This window comes from Aquarana catesbeiana, linkage group LG06 (genome assembly GCF_042186555.1).
Source record: "Aquarana catesbeiana isolate 2022-GZ linkage group LG06, ASM4218655v1, whole genome shotgun sequence".
Lineage (NCBI taxonomy): Eukaryota > Metazoa > Chordata > Amphibia > Anura > Ranidae > Aquarana > Aquarana catesbeiana.
In genome coordinates, this window is record NC_133329.1 from 314308536 (window position 1) to 314332852 (window position 24317).

At 43.0% G+C, this 24317-nt stretch overlaps 1 protein-coding gene and 1 pseudogene across 4 annotated transcripts in view; one reads left to right on the top strand and one right to left on the bottom strand.

The window, feature by feature from the left end:
* Positions 1-205: 205 nt before the first annotated feature.
* Positions 206-24317, bottom strand: part of HDAC4 (histone deacetylase 4) — a 393738-nt gene continuing 369626 nt past the window's right edge. For all 4 annotated transcript variants that reach the window (XM_073633685.1, XM_073633682.1, XM_073633683.1 and 1 more), the window contains 3 exons: positions 18063-18147; positions 8872-9010; positions 206-6152 (listed from right to left, as the gene is read on the bottom strand). In XM_073633685.1, the coding sequence (XP_073489786.1) occupies positions 6113-6152; positions 8872-9010; positions 18063-18147 (264 nt within the window). In that variant the 3' untranslated portion in view covers positions 206-6112. The remainder of the gene's footprint in view (positions 6153-8871; positions 9011-18062; positions 18148-24317) is intronic.
* Positions 18420-18862, top strand: LOC141146900 (large ribosomal subunit protein eL21-like; annotated as a pseudogene).

Genomic DNA, 24317 nt, shown 5'->3' on the forward strand with positions numbered 1-24317 from the left:
GGTATATCTTTAATTCCCTACTGGCCCCAAAAATTCCGTACTATATTTTTTCTTCCTTTCCCAACAATAAATCCAAAACAAGGTTGAATAAAAAACTTGAAAATCATCTGTGCCTGGCTACATTTTTTTTCTTGGAGTTTGAATGCAATCCTCACACCCCAATATATTCCGAAACAGATAATAAAAAAGTACAAAGAGCCAAGAATAGGTAACATTTGTTTTATTTACATCACAAGAGTAACACGCTGCCATCATGTGGTAGAAAATACTGCACTGCTAAGAAAGTTCAAATCCATCATCCTTGTCACAAAAAATAAAGAAAAATAAAATAACGACCTAGTCAATCAGTGGAAAAAGTAGATAAAAAATGGCAAACAATACAAAATTAAAGGAGAAAAAATAAACAAAATAAAAGTGTTCAGCTCCTGCAGAGGAACAGTAAAGTGGCAGAAAAAGAGCCAAAATCTCTGTAACAATGGTCTGAAACCTGACCAAAGAAACGCAAGAGAATGCAAAATGTCCCAAAGGGTTCATAGTTATAAAACGGTCATGACGGATCTGCTTTAAAGGACCCAGTAAACAATGCATCAAATTCTAAGTTTATACTCTTAACTTTATATATATATTATGTATATATATATCTATATACATGAGTGTCTCACAGCCAGAATATGTAAAGTCACACTCCAGACAAGTGTCATCCCTTCTCCCAGTCTGTACTATATAAAGCTGCACTCTTGAGGGCGCAGAATACAAAACAGCAGTCACTGGAGGGTGTATTTTTTTGCTGTAAAGTTCTCAGATTTATGTATTTTCTTCCTTTAAACACAGTGCATTGGCAGCGTGGGGTGAGCACACAAACACCCCTGTATAGAAGGCAGCAGTTGTTCTTGCCTGCTATATGAGGGTCACCTCTGAAGTAAACAAACAAATCACAGACACAGGTGGCAGCTCTTTGCCGTTGAAGATGAGTAGATGAAAACAGGCAGGCTATGAGTTCATTGTATATTATGTCAGGTCACAAGTGCTAGAGAACTGCAGGGCTGAGGATGCTGGGAATGATCAAATAGATTCCAAATAAGGGGCGCCTGCACCACTTCACCATTATTTCTTATGGTGACAAGCAAAAAATGTTTTTCAAAAAAAAGGGTACATAGTCTGTACTTGCAGACAGTCCGAAAAAAGTGGCTGTCAAAACTACACCCACTCCCATGGCACTCTCCAAAGGAAAATATAAAAAAAAAATAGCAATATTAACACAAGATGGTCACTTATTGATACTATGGGAGGACTCACTACATACCTCAGAGAAGAAACACAACAATGCTTATACTGCCTGCGAAATTCATCATCACTGTTGGAAACCGTATACCACAGAGCAGGAGACTTAAGTTGAACAGTGTGAGAACTGCAATATGGCAGAGAGCACATGTGAAATGGACATGCCTGACTTACTGAAGGCTGACATAAGGTACACAGTGTTTGTATAGGGCTGCAGCTTGCATTACTACAAGCCCCTTTCATAGTGTTCTATTACTAAATTAAAGAATATATCTACGTCCATCACGGGAGGCTTGGTAATGCATAACTACTTAACTAGGTTTCTAATTAGGCCCCATTCACACTAAAACATTGTAAATGTATTGACTTGAATCTTATTTGCAGGTTGCCTTTAAGTCCTTTGCAGATATCACATGGTACTTCCCTAAATGCTCAGCTGCTGCATGCATTATACAATGGGCACTTGGGGGGATTCATTATTGTTAGTGGAAAGGGTAAGAATTAATTAAAATGTATTTTCTATATTTCCCCTATGAATCCTTATCAAAAGAGAACTTTTGGGACTTTTCCACTAGAGCAGTGTTTCTTAACAAAAACAACCTATTTACCTTTTTAATAAAAGGTAATTTTCCACAAAATCTATTTTGGGAGTTAGCTCATCCCTACTAATTAGCCTAACTTTGTTTCAATGTTTTTTAAGGGTTAGTGTATTTTAAAGAAATAACTCCCATCCTACACCCCCCCCCCCCAATTATGAACTCTCAGTATACATCTGGATGTACACCGATTCCCACTGCTGTGGCCTGCCCAGAGACCAGCTGTGTTTTCATTAGCCTGCATTACCAAGGATCTGTTACAAGTTGGGTCTCCATGGCTATAGAGAAAAACGGCAACCCATGGTGCAAGATGCAGATAATTGTTATTTTGCATGGCCAGGCTGGTACCCACATAACTTCTCACAGGGCCATCAGAACACTGCACCAGGTAAACAATGCTGGGCCTTGGGAAGGTTTCCAAAGGAAAACTATATATTGATGTTCCGAAATTTGTCACGTGCAAAGAGACTGAGAGGGATGGGGGTTTATTTCAAAAGTACAGCTACCCTTAATCTAAAACAATCAGCTCTGCTGTGATGAAATACTTATTAAAACTATAAACTCTTCAGTGAACTTTATGAAGCAGAAGTACCCCCTGAAACTGTAAACGTAGCCCCTGGGGTATACAAAGCTTTAGTTAGTAATATGTGGTAAAAGCCAATATTCACAAAACAAGCTGTTTCTCTTTTCCAAGCCTGTTCCTGCCACTACCATCACAGCAAACCTCAGTGAAAACTTCCAATGATGGTAAGACTGTCTGCAATCAGGCTGTTTTTCTTTTCCAGGCCTGTTCCTGCCACTGCCACCACAGCAAACCTCAGTGAAAACTTCCAATGATGGGAAGACTGTCTGCAATCAGGATTTGGTGAGTTTTGCATCACACTGATGTGAATACCCTTAATAGCATGAATGGGGTCTAATACTCTTCTCTTACCTCCTGCCATGAACAATCCAGGTCCTTTCCTTTCCAGAAACAACTGTTTTCACCTGCCCAACATATGAAAACTCCTTCAACAACCCTAAACCCAAATTGGTTCATCTCCACTACACACCTCACAGTCTTTTACTGTCCTTTAACTTCCACAGAAGAGAACTTTGTATAGAGAAAAGGAAGCAAAACTGTTATTTCATGGCATTTTGCTCTTCAAACATTGAGATCAGTTAATATATTTTGCTTATATTTTCTGTTATCTAAAAAAGCACGCACTCTCAGCCTAACATAATACTTTGAGATTGATCCACATAAAAGAATAAAACAAGTGTCCTTCACAATACAAGGCTCAGAGGATGAACCGCATACTAGATTCCCCTGCCAACATTCTTTCTGCCCAGCACAGCAGCTTGACCAATTACACAGTATAGGAAGAGCTGTGCTTGATTCATGCAACCTCAAAGTATATAGTAAAATCTAGAAAAATAGATTCATATACATATATTTTTTTTAATATATAATTATCTTTATATATATATATATATATATTTTTAAAATTTTCTTTATAGGGAGGTCAATGCCCAGAAATAGGAGTGTGGCCTCTCCCTTGCACACACAAAATGATATACCGTGTAAAACATGGAATGAGTGGGATGGTAGAGCGTGCAGGCTATTTATATATTTAATAAAGAAAAATCATAATTCACACAAGGAATGAAAATTCATAGTGAAAACGGTAATATCCAAAACAAAATTTGTCCCAACTGTACCTCCTTCATCAACAGAGGAAACACCCTGTTTATCCAATTGCAGCTTAACTGAAGAAACCAAACGACTCAGCCTATATGGCAAGCTACGTGCCACTTCACATGCTATAAAAAGGTACTTTGACACTATGGTAACCAACACATCATGCTCTGAAAGGTGCCTTACAAATGAAGGTAGATTACCATTTACTTTTTTCAGTTTTGACTTGAACATCATCAATGATAACATCTAGAACACTATAAAATTTCTCTAGAATTATATATAATTCAAACCCAACTGAAAAAAAAGATATTTCAAAATAAAAATATGATTATGTGTGCACCTTTCAAAGCAAGTACAGGGCATACACCTACTATGTGTACAGGCCTTGGGAAAGCACAAAACATGCAGTTTCTGATTATTTGCCAAATTACACACCAATTCTAGACCCAAAATTCAACATTTTCAGAACAGTGTCAAGAGTACAAAGACATGGTAAAAGATGCAAAAAGTCTGCAAGTAGATTGAAGGTTGGAAAGCAGAAAAATGGGAGCGTGTGATGGGGAGGAGGGGACTGCAAGTAACACACACAGTGTGACAGGAAATAAAGAGACCGTTTGGTGCAGTGCGGTGCTGTTTTGTGCAGTCACAGGCTGTAGTGTGGTTACAGAACGACCATGAAAAAAATATATACACAGTAAGGGCACAATGTGAGGGTCCCAACACTCAAAAGGAAGGGGAAAGGGTTGGGGGGGGGGGGGGGGTCACAAACCCCCTGGCTATTACTCCAAAACATATCATGTGTTGCCAGTACAGGAAACAACATATGTCAAGGTGCAACCTGCAGCACAGCCCCGAGAAAAACCACTCAAAATGCAACCAGTATCAAACTGCCAGGGAACAAGTAAAACTGCCACAAGGCAGTAACATGCTGTTCCTTTAACAGTGAGGGGGTTTTACCCTAGGAATCTGTTAGGCAATGGGTGCGAGTCACATGCTGCTGGAAATTCAGCCACAACTCTCAGCATGGATAATAAGTGCTATATTGAGGTTATATCCAAAACTGAGCGCACCCTGCTCCTTTCCATGCAATCCCAGGAGCAAGGCTCACATACAGTACATTGTTGGTCTCCTTAAAGAAATTAAAGTCCCAGTAAAGGCTCTCTCTGATCTGATAACAAGTGAGGTAAGAGGTACCTTTTACAAAGATATAATCAGAAGAGTCTTTATGGTTGTCCTTTCAACTGTTTAGTTAAATAAGGACATCACCGTTGTCACCATCCTCATATAAAGGATTTATATAGGAAGTCTCGGTGGGAAGATCAGAGGATATCAACTGGAATCTAAAGAAATCCCCTGGCAGAATCTTAAAAAAAAAAATGCTCTTAAAAAAAAAAATTTAAAAACAGTCATCATGAGAAAAATATTACAAAAAAATATAACACATGTATAAACTTCAAATCAAAATGACACATAAAAAAATGAAATGGGAACTGGAAATGTACTGTTTGCCTGCAATGTGGTGCAAGTTTTACACAGAATATTAAAAATAAAATGAACAAAACTAAACTGAGCCACTTACAAAAAAAATAAAAAAATGCACAGGCAGGCCCAGGCATGCTACCTGCACAGTAAGAGGCCATAATCCTCTATCTCCCCTTGGTAGATTTCTACCTACAAATTCTCAATTGTGGTCAACGATTTGCTTGGAGAGCTCAGGTCAAGAGTGGAGGAGACAGTCTATTGATCGTACATATATGACATGCAACTTGGTTCAGAGAAATACAAAAAAAAATAAAAATTGGGGTGGGGACAAAAAAATGAATGACCACTGCTGCTAGTCATCAAGACTCCACTTCACAGCAAGGTTTTCTGTACTGTGACTTCAATCATCATCTCTGTTGGTTGTGTTTCAATTTTAAGGCAAGTCCTTAACTCTTCAGGAAACAAAGGAATAAACCATTCAAATGGAAAAAATGTATTCCAACCATGGACAAGGCACAATCCTTCCTTCTGTTTCTCTTCCAGAGTGAAAATTCTGTCCTTGTAATAACAGGCTTCAGAGGATATCTTCCATCCACTGTATAACTCCTCCATAAGAGAGAAAACTTCCAAGAAACAGGCAAAACCGAGTGGTTTAAATAAGTGTCAGTAGAGCACGGTCACCCTCCCTTCAGCGCACACAGAATCCTTGTAAATCTGCAGAATGTTAAAGCACCAAAACGGTTTATGAGGCCCCCAGAAGAGGTCACTTATGATCCTTGTTTTTCTTTGAATTAGTCACTGTTAAAAAGCATGAAAGAAAATAAGATTTTTGGCAAGAGCTGCCAGTGGCTCCTGATGGAGCAGTGCCTGCTGGAACCAAGAACGGCACAGTGCGGCCGCGCAGAGCACAGTGTGCCGCGCTTTGTGGATCTGTGGATGTCATGTACACAGAGTTCTTTACATCCGTGTCGCTGCTCGTCTTCCTGGGGACAGAGCACAGGCGGAGAAATTGGAGGGCTCGACCTCCAACAAAGATATGGAGTCACACAACAGACAATGACCAGTCACTCTGCTACAGAGGGGGTTCTTCATCCATAGGCTCATCCTCCGTTCTAAAAGATAAATCAAAATCACTAAGTCATTCAAGAAAACAACATACTATGCCTTTAAAAAAGAACTTGGTGTGGACTGGGTTACATTTCACTTCCAAAATTCCAGTTTGGAGATTTTCAACCTTCTCAAGCATTATCTGGACAAACCTACACTATTTTGCCAAAAGTATTGGGACATCTGCCTTTACAGGCGCATAAACTTTATTGGCCTCCCAATCGTAGTCCGTAGGGTTCAATATGGAGTTGGCCCACCCTTTGCAGCTATAACAGCTTCAACTCTTCTGGGAATGCTGTCCACAAGGTTTAGGAGTGTGTCTATGGGAATGTTTGACCATTCTTCCAGAAGCACATTTGTGAGGTCAGGCTCTGATGTTGGACCAGAAAGCCTGGTTCGCAATTTCCACTCTAATTCATCCCAAAGGTGGCCTATCGGGTTGAGGTCAGGACTCTGTGCAGGCCAGTCAAGTTCCTCGCCCCCAAACTCGCTCATCCATGTCTTTATGGACCTTGCTTTGTGCACTGGTTGCGCAGTCATGTTGGAACAGGAAGGTGCGATCCCCAAACTGTTTCCACAAAGTTGGGAGCATGAAATTGTCCAAAATGTCTTGGTATGCTGATGCCTTAAGAGTTCCCTTCACTGGAACTAGGGGGCCAAGCCCAACACATGAAAAACAACCCCACACCATAATCCCCTCTCCACCAAATCAATTGGAGGGGTGGCCCAATACTTTTGGCAATATAGTGTGGATGAGTGAGTTTGGGGTGGAGGAACTTGACTGGCCTGCACAGAGTCCTAACCTTAACCTGATAGAACATCTTTGGGATGAATTTGAGCCGAGACTGCGAGCCAGGCCTTCACGTTCAACATTAGTGCTTGACTTCACAAATGCGCTCTTGGAAGAAAGGTCAAACATTCCCATAGATTCCCATAGGAACTTGACTGGCCTGCACAGAGTCCTAACCTCAACCGGACAGAACACCTTTGGGATGAATTTGAGCTGAGACTGCGAGCCAGGCCTTCTCGTCCAACATCAGAATCTGACTTCACAAATGCGCTCTTGGAAGAATGGTCAAACATTCCCATAAACACACTCCTAAACCTTGTGGATAGCCTTCCCAGAGGAGTTGAAGCCGTTATAGCTGCAAAGTTTGGGCCAACTCAATATTGAACCCTAAGGAAATAAGACTGGGATGCCATTAAAGTTCATGTGCGTGTAAAGGCAGGCGTCCCAATACTGTTGGTATTATAGTGTATATACATCAGATGTTTATAATACATTGCGAAGCATATTTGTTCTTAGTCAGTGAAGTGCTAAATAATGAAGCCAGGAAGCCGATTACAGCCCCAGAGCTTGCCATTTCAAAACCAGCAAGTAGTTCATGCTCCCATATTTCTGGCTTGACAGACCTCCTTTGACAACAAAACACAGCTCAGATAAGCAATCAGGCCCCATTCACACCTCAGCGTTTTGGAGATGGTTCCATTACAAGTCACCTGAAGCTCGAAAAAGTTCTGGAGCTTTGTTAGTAGCCCGAATTAGTGCATTTTGAAGCGTTTTTGTTCCATAAAAATGGATGGAAACGCTTGATTCAAGCGGTTTTGTAAATTATTCTGCTCAAATGAAATAATTATAAATAATAATAATGATACATACATATATAAATAAATACATAAAAAATAATAAAATAACCCTAACAACTAATTATAACCCCTAACACTAATCCTAACCCCTGACCCCATTAATCCCCAACCTAAACCTGTAGCCCTAACCTAACAAAATAAATATTAAGTAAATAAATTAACCCCTAATCATAGCCTTTAACCCTCAACTCCTTGCAAAAAAAGTAAAAGTAATTAAAGCAGGGTTCCACTCAAATTTTTAACTTAATCTTACCCCCTTCAGCTAATTGCATAGATGTTCAAATGCCGCACGAAAAAATGTTTTATCGCTGTAATTACCTTTATATTGTACTTTATTGTGGCACTTCCTGTCTCTCCTCCCATGGGAGTAGGCGTGTTTATTGCCTTTCCCCGGCGCCGCACTGTCTCCTGGGAGCTTAGTGTCAGGCTTCCCAAGATTCAGTGCAGGAACAATGATCATGTGTGTGAACAAGCTGTGAATGAACAGCATTCACCACATCCAGGAAATCAATGCTTGTGGGCTTCACATGCCCACAAGCAAGATGGAAACAGCCAGCATCGCATTTTTTAAGTTATTCTTCAGTACGAAAACAGACCGAGGCGGAAATATTAGACCCAAACTGTGAGTATTATTTTGGGGTTAGCAAAGTGTCTCAATGACCTAAAAAAAAAAAAAAAAAAAAAAAAAAAAAAAAATTGGTCGCCGGACTCCCGCTTTAAGAAATAAAAAACAAAAGCGGATAAAAAAGATGAAAAACATAACAGATGGTGAAACAGATGATATTTTTCTCTATTGGCCAATAAAAAAAATAAACCCAAAGCTCAAAAACACTTTAGAAATGCTGTACAGAAACACTCATAAAAACGTCCAAAAAAACACTTAAAAAATGCGACGCTCAGGTATAAATGTAGCTTTACGGGAAAAAGATTAAAGACTGATAAAGAATTTCAGACTGGAGATCTTCTTTTGGAGCAAATACCACACATTAGATACTCTTTATAAACCACGTTAGATTTTTCACCCCTCCAAACCAGTGAAAGATACGGAACCCAACAATGTAACATAGCATTGTTCACCTTCTCTCTGGACAAACGCCCACAGACAGGGATGCCATCGCTGTCACCGTCTCAGCTTCTTCATTCTCACATTTCTGTGCCTCAACTAGGGAATAGGAGATTGTAGAAACTGCATTATGCAAACATGGCCAGTATTCACCTGCAAAATATAAGATAACAGCAAATTAGGCACAAAGATTTCTACTGTGGTAAACAGTAATACACTTAACTAGTCCATAGGTGATCTGAAATTCACACGTGCAGATATGTCCTGTGAGGTATCGTACAACTCCTGAATTTAGAGAATCAGAAATATTTAACTGCATGATTTTTATTGGATAGTGTAAATTTTAAGTTACATAATCTCTGCAACTGAAGTGCCTGGGTTCATGCCAGGCAAAAAAAAGATTTTCAGATACGATAGTATAGCTTCATGGAAGAGGCTTTTCTTGCTTTTAGCAAGGTATGAATCACAGACTCAAAAACCCTTCTATCCTTTAACACCCCGGATTTCAGCAGTCATGTCAAGCCAGACACTGAGAATCAGCATGGAATAGAGGGCTTTGAGATAGCACACGTCATCTGTTAGGAAGAGCCCAGGGTTCATCTGCAGGTCCAACTTGACTGCTCTGAGCTCCAAGATGTTGATGAGAACCATGGCTTCCCTCAATGACCATGTTCGTTGGACTGTTAGGAATTGGAACACTTCTCCCCAGCCTAAAAATAGGATTTTTATAACCGCTTACCTGTAAAAATCCTTTTCTTGGAGAACAGCATGGACACAGGGGCCACAGTAATTACTGTATGGGTTATATAGGCACAGGTGATGGACACTGGCACACCCTAGACAGGAAGTTTAACTCCCTATATGACCCCTCCCCTTACTGGGAGTACCTCAGTTTTGTAGCAAAGCAATACATGTGTAACCGGAAAGAGGGGAGGGACCTCTGTGTCCCGTGATGTACTCCAAGAAAAGGATTTTACAGGCAAGCTGTTATAAAAATCCTATTTTCTTTATCGTACATCACGGGACACAGAACCACAGTAATTACTGTATGGGATGGCCCAGAGCAATGCTATCTGAGGGGAGGGAGACACAAACAAAAGTAAGGTGCAATCAGACCTGAGGACCTATACTGCTGCCTGCAGCACACTGCGCCCAAAGGCGATATCCTCATGCCTTCTTACATCCACCTGATAGAATCTGGTGAATGTATGGACTGAAGACCAAGTTGCGGCCTTGCAGATTTGAGCCATGGTGATGCACTGCCTACGAAGCACTAACAGCCCTGGTGGAGTGCGCTTTGATTTGAAAAGGTGGAACTTTCCTCTTCAAACCATAAGCTTGAATAATTACTTGTCGAATCCACTTAGCAATAGTAGATTTCAACGCTGCCTGTCCTTTTCTAGGACCTTCAGGCAACACAAACAAAACACCTCCAAATAGATTTTGACTGCTCTCACTACATCCAGAGAACGTAGTGACTTTTCTTCCATAGAACAGGGTTCTGGAAAAAATGAAGATAGAACAATAGCCTGGTTTAGATGAAAACCTGAAACCACCTTCGGCAAAAAGCTAGGATGAGGACGCAATACTACTCTATCCTTGTGAATAATTAAATATGGCTCTTTACAAGAAAGAGCAGCCAATTCTGATACCCTTCTTGCAGAAGATATACCTTCCAGACTCTATAATACATTACTCTGGAAGCTGGCTTCCTTGCATTAATCAATGTAGATATCACTGAGCCTGAAAGCCCACGATTCTTGAGAATGTGGGTTACAATAGCCAAACTGTTAAATTGTTTGTTAAAATGTGTTTGTAAGGTAGGATGGAACACTGGTCCCTGCGAAAGCTGGTCTGGACGTGGTGGTAGGGTCCATGGGTCTCCTACCGCCATCCTTACGATCTCTGCATACCAAGATCTTCTGGGCCACAAGAATCACTGACTTCCTTTCCTGCTTGATCCTGCGAAGAAGCCATGCCAGCAGCAAAATAGGAGGGAATGCATAAATCAGTGAAAACTGATTCCACGGGAATAACCAACACATCTGTTCCGCATGCAAGTGGATCCCTTGTTCTTGACACAAAGTTGTTGACTTTGCTGTTGAATCTGGACGCAAACAGATCTACATCTGGGATCCCCCATCTTTGTTTGGCATATAGCCAGGGTGAAGGGACCATTCCCCCAAGAACAACTGCTGGCGACTCAAGTAGTCTGCCTGCCAATTCTCTATCCCTGGAATGAAGATTGCCGATATGCACGGCACATGCTTTTCTGCCCAGGCTAGGATATGGTTTATCTCTTCCTGGGCTGCATGACTTCTGGTGCCCCCTTGGTGATTGTTATAAGCCACTGCTGTGGCATTGTCAGACTGAATCCTGACAGGATAATTCTACAATCTGAATGTCCAGGCCCTAGTGCCCGAATCTCTAGTATGTTGATGGGCAAGGTCCTTTCGGTCCTGGACAAATTTTTTCTTGGACAGTCGCTTCTTCCAGGACTGCTCCGCAACCTGACAGGCTGGCATCTGTTGTTACTACCTTCCAGGTAACTGGACCTTCTTGTTCCAAGCAGATAAAATACTGTTTTGCAGCAGTCTCGAATGAAACTGAGCAGAAGGAACCGCTTCGAATGAAGCCACCATTTTCCCCCAACAACCTCATGCAAAGGCGAATAGAAGGACTCTTCTTTGCCCTGACCATCTGAACAAGCTCCTTTATGGCGCTGATTTTTGCCTGGGGTAAAAACACCCTCTTCTGGGCTGTATCTATGACTAGACCCAAGTACTCTAGTCTTCTTAATGGTTTTAAGGAAGATTTCTCTAGGTTGAGGATCCAACCTAGGTATTCCAGGTAGTTGACTGTGGTGACCATGCTTTGGTCTAAGCGGGCTACCAACCGGTCTATGAAGAGCAGGTCGTCTAGGTATGCTACAATTGTTCTACCTTTAGCCCTTAATCTGGCCAAAGGAAGGGCCAGAAGTTTTGCAAACACCCGAGGTGCAGTAGCTAGACCGAAAGGCAAGGCTACAAACTGAAAATGGAGTTTTTCTACTTCGAAACGCAGATATTTCTGGTGAGTTGGCAAAATAGGCACATGCAGGTATGCATACCTGATGTCAATTGACACCAGAAGTTCTCCACCTTGTAGGATGGACACAACAGATTGGATTGATTCCATGCGAAAAGAGCAGATATTCAGGAATCGGTTTAGATCCTTGAGCTCTAGAATGGGTCTGACATCCCCATTTGGTTTTGGCACCAATTTTTCAACCATAAGATTCTACGCATATGCACCAACCCAAGCATAAGGCGAGAGGTCTGAAGAATAGAATCTCTGATCGCGTCAATTGCAAAATACAAAGACCCTGGCAGCTCTGCTGGGCTTGCTGCTAAGGGAAAACCTTGAGCACCTATTTCAAGTGGTCTCTCAAGGATTGACATACCCTAATTGCCGCCACTGCAGGTTGGGCTACTGAACCTGCCAAAGAGAAAATGTTTTTCAACAGGAATTCCAATTTTTTATCGGTTGGATCCCTAAGCATTTGTGCATGGTCAACCGGACAAGTCAAAACTTTTATTCACAGAGGATATAGCAGCGTCAATTGCTGGTATACCCCACATCTTAGTAAATTTTTCCTCCATAGGATAAAGTGTTGAAAACTTTTTAGGAGGGAAAAAATGCTTATTTGGGTGAAGCTTTTCCAGCAATGAAGGGACAGGAAAGGCACGCAAAGCTTGAGGAGGCTTTAGTGAACCCAAACAAGAAGTGGGCTTTTCAACCGACTCAGTTACGTGTAGCTTAAACATGGAGAGGACCATTTCAGTAAGAGATTGCACCAGCAATTTCTCAGCTTGTGAAGCTGAAGAAGGTACTTCGCAACTTGATCCCTCGGAAGAGGAGTCATCAGCCTCTTCATGGTCCCCTGAGGGGGATTCATCTTTCCCCTCCCACTGTTCCTCTGTTTGAGGGTCCTGGGTGGTAGAAGGGGACCTAATGCGTTTCCTCCCATTCTGGGAAGATGTGATTAAAGCTGCTAACCTTTCCTCCAATCCAATCATGGCTGAGGAGAAAACCTCCTCAGTAATATAGAGACAGGGGCTGAAATGTCGGAAGCAGTTTCAACCCCTGAGGAACCTGATGGCTCACTCTGACCAGCCTCTCTAGGCCTTTCAGGGGGGGTGGCGTTGCAGAGGGAGGGTCCTCAGAGCCCGAGGGAGATCCCTTTGAGCCCCTGTTTTTTGGGGTATTTGTACCTCCCTTTCTGACCAAAGCGCTAAGTACAAATACAGAGGTACTGCCAAAAATGCACTCGCTGCTGAGCAAATAGTCCAGCAACTTCCGCTGCTCAGCCTGAGTAAATGTGCCTTGGGAATGCGTGTGTCACCAACACTCACATGCCCCCGGTCTGCTCTGTGTCCCTCCGTCAGCTGAATGCACCTGCAAAAGGTGCACTTATAGCCTACACAGCCCTGCGTTGAGGCATGTCAATCCCCCCACTCTTTTTCAAAAAAGATTGTTTTCCCGTGCGAGCGGGCCTCTGATCCAACCGGATTGCATGTGGGGGGAGGGTGGGGTGTAGGAGAACCAATGGAAGGAGAACCGCCGTGGCATACCGCCTACTGTTCCGTGCTCCCTCTGCCTCCTGGAGAGAAGGGAAACTTCTGTCCAGGTGGGGGATGTTTAACAAGAAAACCCCTCTTCCAACATCTTACCTGAGGAAGCCTGCAGCTTCTACTGACACAGAGCGAAACTGACAGGCATGGAACAGGTACGTGCTCTTGACAGCCCACGGTGATGACTTTAGGCATGACAACATTTAAAGGAGAAAACCCATAAGAATTAAAACATTCCTTAGGAATCTCCATTTACCTTATCCTGCTGCAGGGTTCTGTGGTAAATCAAACAGACCCAATCTTCACCCCTCACGGTGGACTCCATTAAATAAACTTCAAGGACCGGGGCCCCTTTTTATGGAGGGCTCCACACCCTTGGACCCTTATAGCACCCCGCCAGGAAATATGGCTAAAAAAACCAAAGCACTGGATCCCAGGGTCCAGATCTCTAAAAGGAGAAGAGTTACAAGCAAAACCTTGTTTCTTCTGACACGAAGCCCGGGTACCATTCAATTTGGCCTAAAAAGACACTTTGAATGGATCCGGCTGCATGGCTTGCCCCAGCAAGGATTAATCCAGTGGAGCTCAGCACAGCAAACCTTTACTTGTGACCAAGACCTAAGACACTGGCGAAAAAACTGAGGTACTGCCGGTAAGGGGAGGGGTTATATAGGGAGTTAAATTTCCTGTCTAGGGTGTGCCAGTGTCCATCACCTAAAGGGGCCTATATAACCCATACAGTAATTACTGTGGCTCTGTGTCCCGTGATATACGATAAAGAAAGCCTTGCGTTTGTTGTAATAACATTGCAGTGATAGGGAAGGAAGGACTTTCCCACTGTCAGGACTGGGGTGCTGATCCAACTAAATAGGGCGTTGCTTGCTAGGCTGGACAGGAGCACTGGAAAATCGAGAGAAAGAATCTGCTTTTTTCAGGCTGACCAGATATTTTGTTGGAAAGTTCTTGAACTGAATCGAGCAACTGGTACTGCTTTGAAGGCCTACCATTAGGCCTAGAACTCTCGTCGAGTATCTCAATGTGGGCGGCCTCTTGCATTTCAATTCTTGAGCATGTGCTTGTAGAGAAAGCTTATTTTTTGGAATTCACTTATCCTGGAATACTTGCATCTGGTCTTGGGATGTGCCCAGAAAGAGTTCTTCAGAAGGTTGTATAGATATAGCCTGCGATTTTGATGCCCTAAGTTCTGACTAACTTTTGCAAACACCCTGGGAACAGTAAATAGACGAAAGGGCAGTTTGGGCATACTATAAGTGGTTGTCTGCCAACGTGAACCGCAATGTGAAGTGCTGATGAGGTGGGTAAAAAGGAACATGTAGATTGGCATCTTGGATATCGACATATGCTATGTATTCCTGTTGTCTCTGAGAGGCAATTGCTGATCTTTCTAATTGCATGCAGAATTTGGGGATTTTAAGGCATTTTTCATGGGCTTTTATCCCCAGAATAGGACAAATACCCCATTGGGCTTTGGTATCATGAACGGGTTTGAGTAAAATCCTTTGAACCAGTCTTGTGGCAGTAACGGCACATGACACCTAGGGACAAGAGGAGGTTCAGGGCATTTTGCAAATCTAACTGTCCTTGGATAGTTTTTGGATGATTTAAAATAAAACAGTGAGATTTGAACTCTATTTTGCCATTTTGAAACCACTGATTGAACCCACAAGTCTGGAATCCAGAGAGAAGCAAACTGTAACAGACATGCCCCCCCCCATCACTTCACTGTGAAGTGGGCTTTGGGGTAGGCTTGGTGAGCCAAGCCTTGTGCTGAAAGGAAAAGCTGGACTTGGGTTTTGAGGTTGAAGCCTAGTTAGCGCAAACAGGTGCTCTGCGTTTTGAGGCGCTAATGCTTCTGAAGGTGGTGGTTTTGGGACCTTCTGCTGTGTAAGTAAAATGTCCCACTTGTGACCTAAATGGGTAAAGTGCCTCATCAAACAGACGTATTGCTTGGAATGCCATACATGTGAGGCACCTTCTGCAGGCAGTTTCAGTTATCCAAGCTTTAAGCCATAAGATTCTGCACCTGTGACTGGAGATTAGAACCATTCGGGAAATTTGTCTTATAACATGTTCTAGGGCAATAATACAGAAAAGTAGAACAGAAAGCAATTGCTGTTATTACTGTGTATCCTGAAATACAGGGTCATGTTAATTGTTTAATGTCATAGTCCATATAGCTGCAGTTTGACATACTGAAATTACAGCAAGAGCTGGTTACAGGGCTGGGCCTGCAAAATTACAAAAAGCTTTTAGGAAGGTCTCACACCTATTTGCAAAACCCTTGAAAGAAGGAACATCCCCACTAGGAACAGTGAGATGTTAGTTTAGGACAGAAATTACAAGATCAACTGCAGCAATAGCCCATTCCTTTGTGAACTCTTTTCCACTGTATAGAATTCAGCAAAGATTTTGGGGGCTGATTTTTCAGGACTGACCCAGTTGTCATAGACTGCACATTCAATCTGTTCATGAACAAGAAATATTTTGCAGAGTGACAATCTAGGGGAGAAAAATCTTCTGAAACTTCCTCCAAAATTGCCTCAATATCCTCAATTCCTTCCATGTCTACCTCCTCTAGGACCGGTATAACAGGATCCAACTACAACTGAGAAATGGGAGTAAGAGAAGAGGTGTGATATTTATGGAGCCTGGGCAGAGATGGCTGTATTAAGGCCATAATCTGTCCAAGGAAATGTGACAAAAATTCAGCTTTAGTCAGATAGGCCCGAGGTTATGATTAAGCACCTAGGTAAGTTTGAAATGTGTAAACCTTTCTCCCCCACTCTGATTTTTGCAACATATTTATGATGCTTTTTCCAGTTATTAATAAAGGTGTATTTTAGTGTTTGAAGTGCAGCCATCCAGATCTTTTCACTTGCTGCATGTACAATGCAGTATGCAAACTGGGCCGGCACACACTCTCACACAGGTGAGAGCTACAGCAAATGCAACCATGCGAGTGAAAGTTCAAAAGGTGGGATTATCCCAACCTAATAGGTTCAAAAGGTGGTTTTTGAAGCACAAAGAGAATCTAATTCATATCTCACCCTTAGACCCAGAATCTGGACAATCTGAAAGAGCTCACCGAAGTTTTAAGTTTTGGACTGGAGAGGGATAAGATCCACAGTTACATTTTTATTGCAACATCTGCCTCCTTTAGGGAGATTCGCCCCATTTGTCCTGTTTATATTTACAGTATTGTCAAAAGTAAAAGTAAAAGAAAATCACAAATTTTGGGTTGTCCCTGTAAAAGTAATAGTGGGGAAATCTTCCAATGGGGACACTAGTTCTGGTGACTTGGGGGGGCCCCAACGGATTCCCTTAGTTTCCAGGTATTTTACCTCATTTCCATTTTGGCTATGTAACAGGAAGTAAAGGTAAATCTTTCCCATGGGACAAATATGGCAAAAATGGGTTATAAACCCTCCCTTACTCTATCCAAAAGGAAAAAAAAATGTGCCTATAGTTCTACTATATGAATTTTTTTAAGTGGTTCTAAACACAAAAGGATTTTTACCATAATGCATTTTCTGCATTAAAGAACAACTCCAGGATACCACATAAAAACTGCAATAAGTACAATGATCTATGTAAACTGATACATTTTTAGCGGATCTTGTCGGATCGGCTGCCAGGCGGGTGTCAGCACATATCTGCATGCCCATAGTCAATGGGTGGCCCGCTCGTATCCGCTTGAAAAACAGACAGGCGGATCCGAGCGGGTCAATCATGTGAAAGGGGCCTTAGCCCTACAGTTTAGGAGCAATTTGGAATGCAATATTTGTGATATCATCATTCCAATTCAAAAAATAGCAGCTTCTTGTGACTAAAAAGGGAGGTGTAAATCCAAGGACAAGTCACATCATACCTTCTCACTCTACAGCTATGAGAAACTAGTATTCCCATCATGCAAAGCTATAGAGTGAGAAGGAAGGGCATGAATGTGGGCAGGTACATTAGCATTTATTTTGTGCACTATATGAGCTTGTGTACTCGCCCACATAGCGCTAATCTACATTGCAGGCATGGGTTGTTGAGAGAGGAGAGTCTCCTGGCTATCTCATCAGTGAGCGGTTCAGACTCAGACTCCTGGGTCCATCCACTTCCACGAGCAGGGATAGAATTGCATCACTGCTCGCTGTAAGAAACAGCGGGGCAGAGGCAAGACTAGTGACTGCGGGAATACAGGGCAATGCAGCCACCAGTCTTACAAATTAGACGTCACAGGCAAGGAGGCCTGTAATTTAAGTAAAGCTTATTTTTACTTTTAGCATAGAAAAAACCTCTCTCAACTTTGCTTCGCTATCTCAGTCAACACCAGTACCCAAAGAAAATTGCGGGCAAGGAGGAGCATGCGTTTCACTAATGTGACAGCTCTCACACATGGGGAATCCATGGCCTTATAGCTTACATGGAACATTAATTTATTCTGGGCAGCTAAAAAGAACAGCAGGGGAGTGTACAGAACAGAAAGTATCCCTTGGTGGGCAAAAAAAACAGACTCATACATGTTGCAAATGGACCATTTTCATTATTGTAAGTTAAGCACTCTACTTAACCTCAATACCTACTGTGTATCTGAATAACTTTCTCCAAAGAGTTCACTGCATTGCTATTCGGTCTCTGTTGTAACACAGACTCTGAAATCGGCTCTAGCTGTAAGGGAGAAGCACACAGAAGCAAGTCCATTAATACACAAAAATCAACTCAAATGTAATTGTCTGTGATTAAAAGTGTATCTAAAACCCAGCAGTGAACATCTCTTATTTGCTTCTCTTTTGGCCTACAAAATTTTTCCAATAAAAGCACTTTTTGGAGACTGTCATAAAATACATTGCCTTTTCCGCTCGACCTGCATCTTGCAGTAGGGGCAATAGTTAGTAAATAATAAGGAACACAAGAGGCACAGGGCGAGGAACCCGTTATATGTTCTCTAGACCCTTCCGCAGCATGGCCCGGTGCCACTGTCAACCTATATGCGCATCTACAAGAAGGGTGATTGTGTGGACATCAAGGGTACAGGCACAATCCAAAAAGGTATGCCACACAAGTGCTACCATGGCAAGACTGGCCGGATCTACAATGTCACACAGCATGCCGTTGGAAGTATTGTGTACAAAGATGTCAAAAAGTAAGATTCTTGCCAAAAGAATCAATGTCCATGAAGAGAACATCCACCACTCAAAGAGCAGAGACAGTTTCCTGCACCGTGTGAAAGAAAATGAGAGAAAGAAAAAGGAAGACAAGGGGGAAGGGCACCTGGGTGGAGCTAAAATGTCAGCCAGCCCAGCCAAGTGAAGCTCACTTTGTCCGAACATTTGGAAAGGAACCCAAGCTCCTTGAGCCAATTCCATACTAGTTTATGGCATAAAGTATTGCTATTAAAACACCCTTTTCTCAAGAAGCCTAAATCAGTCCTTCCAGTTTTTATTTTGGACTACAAAACACTTAAAGTAGTTGTGAATGTTAGTGATGGAAAAAATATTTTAAATTACTGGTATCTAAATATACCCCTTTTGTCATTTCAAGGTTAGCTTTTTCAAAAAACATTTTGTTGCCTTGTAAAGTGCAGGTCACGTGATCACTGCTAATTCCTGAGCAATTCATGGACCTGCTGGAGGGCATATAGAGCAGCTCCAGCTGCGCCTCTTTTCCTCTTTGGGATGGCAGACACGCATGCCCAGCTCTATACACGCTCATCAGCAGGTCCGTGAACCACTCGGGAATCAACAGCAATCACGTGACCTGCTGGGTGGCATGAATAGCGTGGGGCAGACAAGCCTGACATGTCCGGGAGGCAGCTTCACAAAGGGGGAGGAGGAGTGGCTATATGGCAAGCTGCTGTCCGTCAATGCAGGAGGGATGGGCGGGGAGTGTGGTTTGCATTGACCACAGAAGATACAGGCAGACTGTATGATTACACAGCATGCCTGTATCTAAGTATGGGATGACAGAGGATGTAATCTGACCATGCTAGCATGGATCAGCTGCCATGTTTAACGTGGTCAGTTTACTATCAGGAGGAGGGGCACAGGCAAGATCAACCAGGCAATAGAGAAGAACAGCAGGCACTAAAAATAGTAATAATAAAAATCAAAAACATTAAAGCTACATGACCAAGGTTTTTTATTTTTAGGTATACGAACACCAATTCTTATGTTGTCAGGATGGGTAGTTTAACAAAAACAAGTGAGCAGGGCTGACAGTCCACAACTAGAAATTAGGAGCAGAGTGTATTTTGGGCATATCAACAGGTATGCTTCTGTACTTGCAGGGCAAATAAAGGAACATATATGGGGAAGAGTGCATGTATTGTAAAGATGTCCTGAATATATGCTTTTCTTTGACTGAGCATAGTAGTTGTTTCTGTCCTACTGTGTTCCTCCCTGCACAGAAATAACTCACTGTAATCCCATTTTTTTTATCTAAAGAAAAAGTTTATCAAAATAAACATATACATACAGACCGAGGCTTCACAGGTAATAAATTACAGATCATAATGAACAGAAACACTTCAAATTGAACATAGCCTTATCCCTAGTATGGTTCAATAGAAGACCATCCCTCTCTTCTGAGTCTGTCCCTCCAAGAGCCCTATTATGATTCATTACACATGCTTCCCATTCCAGTATTGTTGAGATCAATTACCACCGGCATTCATACCTAGTAACCTGCCCATAACCAGATCTACTGGTGCAAGCCCAGGTACATCGAGCTACGGGCCCCAGAATTTTTCAAACTTTTGGGTGCATCCCCTATGTTGTATGTGACTTTCTCCATCCGGAGCATAGTTCCTACTGCAGTGATCCATTCCTTATTTGTAGGAGGTTCCTCTGACTTCCAATGTATCATTATCAACTTACGCGCCACAAACAGGGTTCTGATAACTGCTACTCTAATGCCCCGTACACACAGTTGGATTTTCCGACGGAAAATGTGTGATAGGATCTTGTTGTCGGAAATTCCGACCGTGTGTGTGCTCCATCACACATTTTCCATCGGAATTTCCGACACACAAAGTTTGAGAGCAGGCTATAAAATCCGTTGTCGGAAATTCCGATCGTGTGTACACAAATCTGACGGACAAAGTGCCACGCATGCTCAGAATAAATAAAGAGATGAAAGCTATTGGCCACTGCCCCGTTTATAGTCCCCACATACGTGTTTTACGTCACTGCGTTCAGAACGATCGGATTTTCCGACAACTTTGTGTGACCGTGTGTATGCAAGACAAGTTTGAGCCAACATCCGTCGGAAAAAATCCATGGATTTTGTTGTCGGAATGTCCGAACAAAGTCCGACCGTGTGTACGGGGCATTATACTCTCTGCCCATTTAAACGCCTCCAGCAAATTGAGCAGACAAGGTTTTGGGTCTGTAGGCATAGAGATCTGAAATATCCTGATTATGGTGTCCACCACTTCCTTCCAATAGGAATGCAATTTTGGGCACCTCCACAGTAAAAGGATCAGACTCCATGGTCCCGTTTATATCTAGTGCATAGCGGGGTGGGCCTGAGACTCATAGTATACATTTTATGGGGGGTATAGTACACTCTCAGTATGATATACAGTTGCGTTAGCCTTTGCGTGACATTCAGTGAACAGATTGGCACCGCCTGGAGAGCTTCCTCCCAATGGTCTCCATCCATCTGACCTACGTCTCCCTCCCATTTATCCAGCATTCGCAGACCGTGTTTTTCAGAAAATTTTGCAGTAACATACTTGTAACATTGTGAGATAAATCCCTTGGTGGTAGAGGCTCTTTTGATCAAGTTAAACGATGGTGTTGGTGAAGGAGACCATTCAGAAGATCTACTCTGAGCTGCCACGGCATGCCTTAATGGCATATAATAAAAGCGCATGGAAGACGGAAAACCAAACGGCTCCTGCAGAGCTGCAAATGTCAACAGTACTCCATTATGAAAAATTTGTCTAATGTATAGCATCCCATATCTCTTCCATAGGGCAACTTAGCAATTTCAATGTATGTTCCATTAGACCAGATCCGACTAAATTCAGTGTAGCCAATCACTCCCTGCAGATATCTGATTTTATTCCATATTTTTTGAATAAGGTCGGGTATATCTTATGTGGCTTGCCGAAGGCCAGAGCTTCAAGAGCCACTGGAACTGACTCATCCTTTATTGTATGCAGCATCACGGTCTCAGAAGAGCTGCCGTTGGCACCCCTCCACTCCATATCCCAACTCATCACTCCTATCAAGTGCTGTAACTGTGCGGCTAGATAATACAGCCAGGGGTTTGACAAGGCTAGACCTCCCTCATTATTAGGGCACTGCAAATGTTCAAGTTTAATTCTAGGGGGGGGCGGTTCTTCCATATTAGCATGCAGAATAGGGAGTTAACTATTCCTAATGTCTTAAGAGGAACCACTACCAGTGAGTTGTGCAGCACATATAGTAGTTGGGGCATTAATAATCTTGATCAGGTTTACCCTACCGGCTACCGACAGGCAGAGTGAATTCCACATTTTAATCCGATCCCGGAATTTTTGTAACAGCGGGGAAATATTTAGCCTCCCTTAGTCACGGATACTGGGTATCACCTGGACCCCCAGGTACCTGATGGAGGTGGCCAGGGGTATGGAGCTAGTAGTGGAGAGTGTAAACCCCCACCCCCCGCGTCAATGAGCATTAGGGAGGACTTTGTCCAGTTAATCTTGATCCCTGAATATATACCAAATTCTGTTATGGTGGACAAGGTTTCTTTAAGGGAACCTTCAACATTTCCAAGCATAATCATTGCACCCTCCGCATAGAGCATCATTTTTTCCTATCTGTCTCCATAACAGAAGCCGGCAATACCCGGGTGTTCTCTGATTTTAATTGCCAGGGGTTGATTGGCTAGAGCAAAGAGCAAGGATGACAGCAGACACCCTTGTCTTGTGCCCCTACCCAAGGGAAAAGTACAAGACATACTACCCAATGCCCGAATAGCTTCCTGAGAGCAGCAAAAAAGTAAGCGGACCCATGAAATGTATGTTACCCGAAATTGGAACCCTCTGGAGAACCTCCCACAGATACTCCCACTCAATGCTATCAAAGGCCTTCATAACATCCAGTGAGAGCAGAGCCCTCTGTCCTATGTTATCTGCCGGGGATTGCATATTTAAAAAGAGTCTCATTAGGTTCACTGCCGTGGACTTGTTGGGCATGAATCCGGCCTGGTCTGGGTGCACAACAGACGTAATGACCCCATTCAATCTAAGTGTCAGGATTTTGGCTAGGAGTTTAATGTCGCTCTGTAGCAGGGACATGGGTCTATTTGAGCCCGGATCTACAGGGTCCTTCCCAGTTTTTAATATTTAGACAATGTTGGCTGTGGTCATAGAAGGGGTTAAGACCCATCGCTCCCTAGCCACATTAAACATTCCCAGTAATTTAGGTAAAAGGATACCCGCATACTGCTTGTAAATTTCCATGGGCAACCTGTCCGCCCCAGGGGCCTTACAGTTAGGGAATTCTGCGAGTGCCATCTGCAGCTCCTCCAAAGTGAGTGGAGTGTCCAGGGCCCTCCTCTGGTCACCTGTGAGCTGCGGGAAGTTAATGCCTTGCAAATACATTGTTAGATCTTCTGGGGTGTACTCACCAGTAGGAAGATACAGGTTTTCATAGAAGCCCGCTAGTTCCTGCAAAATTTGATCCGGGGAGTGCACCAGTTTGCCCCCTGATGTTCCAATAGCTCCAATAGCAGGGGAGCGCTACTGGGAATGAGCAATCCTGGCCAGAATGTGCCCCGTGCACTCACCCTCCTCAAAGAATGCCAGTTTGGAGAAGAACCATTTTTTTTCCGCCATGGAGGACAGCAGCCGCTCATAAGCTGATTGGGCTGACTGCCAGGCCTCCTTGGCCCTGTTGGAAGGGTCCTGTACATACCGTTCCTCCAATGCGTGCACCTGCTTCTCCAGCTCCTCCATCATCCCAGATGAATTTTGATTAACTCTGACAATTTCAGTGATAAGGAGTCCCCTCAGATAGGCCTTGAAGGCTTCCCACTGCACTAAGGGGGAGTCAGCAGAATCCTGACTAGCAAAAAACTCTTGCATGCTCCGCTCCATCCCCTCATGAGATGAAAATAGCTTCAGCCAAAAGGCATTAAATTTCCAGGGCGCCCTAGGCAGCCTGGACAGTGTGGAAACAAACTAATCACCAGATGTGAGTGGTCCGACATACTGCGGGGTTTGTATACAACCTCCGAGACGGATGGGAGCATGGCCGAGTTACCCATCACTAGGTCAGTTCTAGATAGCGTTCCATGTGCTTTGGAGAAACAGGAAAACTGTTTGTCCAATGGGTTCTTATGTCACCAAATATCCACCCAACCCACCTCATTGAGCAGTCTTAGCAATGGAGATCCCCTCAATGAGACAGAAGCCCCAAAGCCTGGGTGCCTGTCCATTGAGAAACTCAGCCAGCAGTTAAAGTCCCCCACCATTAGCAACGGCAAATCCGGTCTCCCCTCCAAATATGATAGTCCGGAGCACCGCCACCGTAAAACGGAAGGAGGAGGCATGTATATACATTGCAATGAACCAATTTGACAGTGCAAAAAGATATAGCGCCCCTCTGCATCTATATATACATCAAATTCCTGGAAGTCTATAGAGCTGTGCACTACCACACTCACCCCCCCAGAGAAGGTGGTGTGTGTGTGGATTAGTATGCCTTTCCCACCCAAGAATATTTAAGACAAATATGGGTTTCTGTAGTTAAGCGAGTCTACTTTTTCAAACAAGTAGAAATCATCATTGCGTGTTCAAGCGGAACCCCCTATATATACCCCCTAAATATTTCATATTTGTTCCC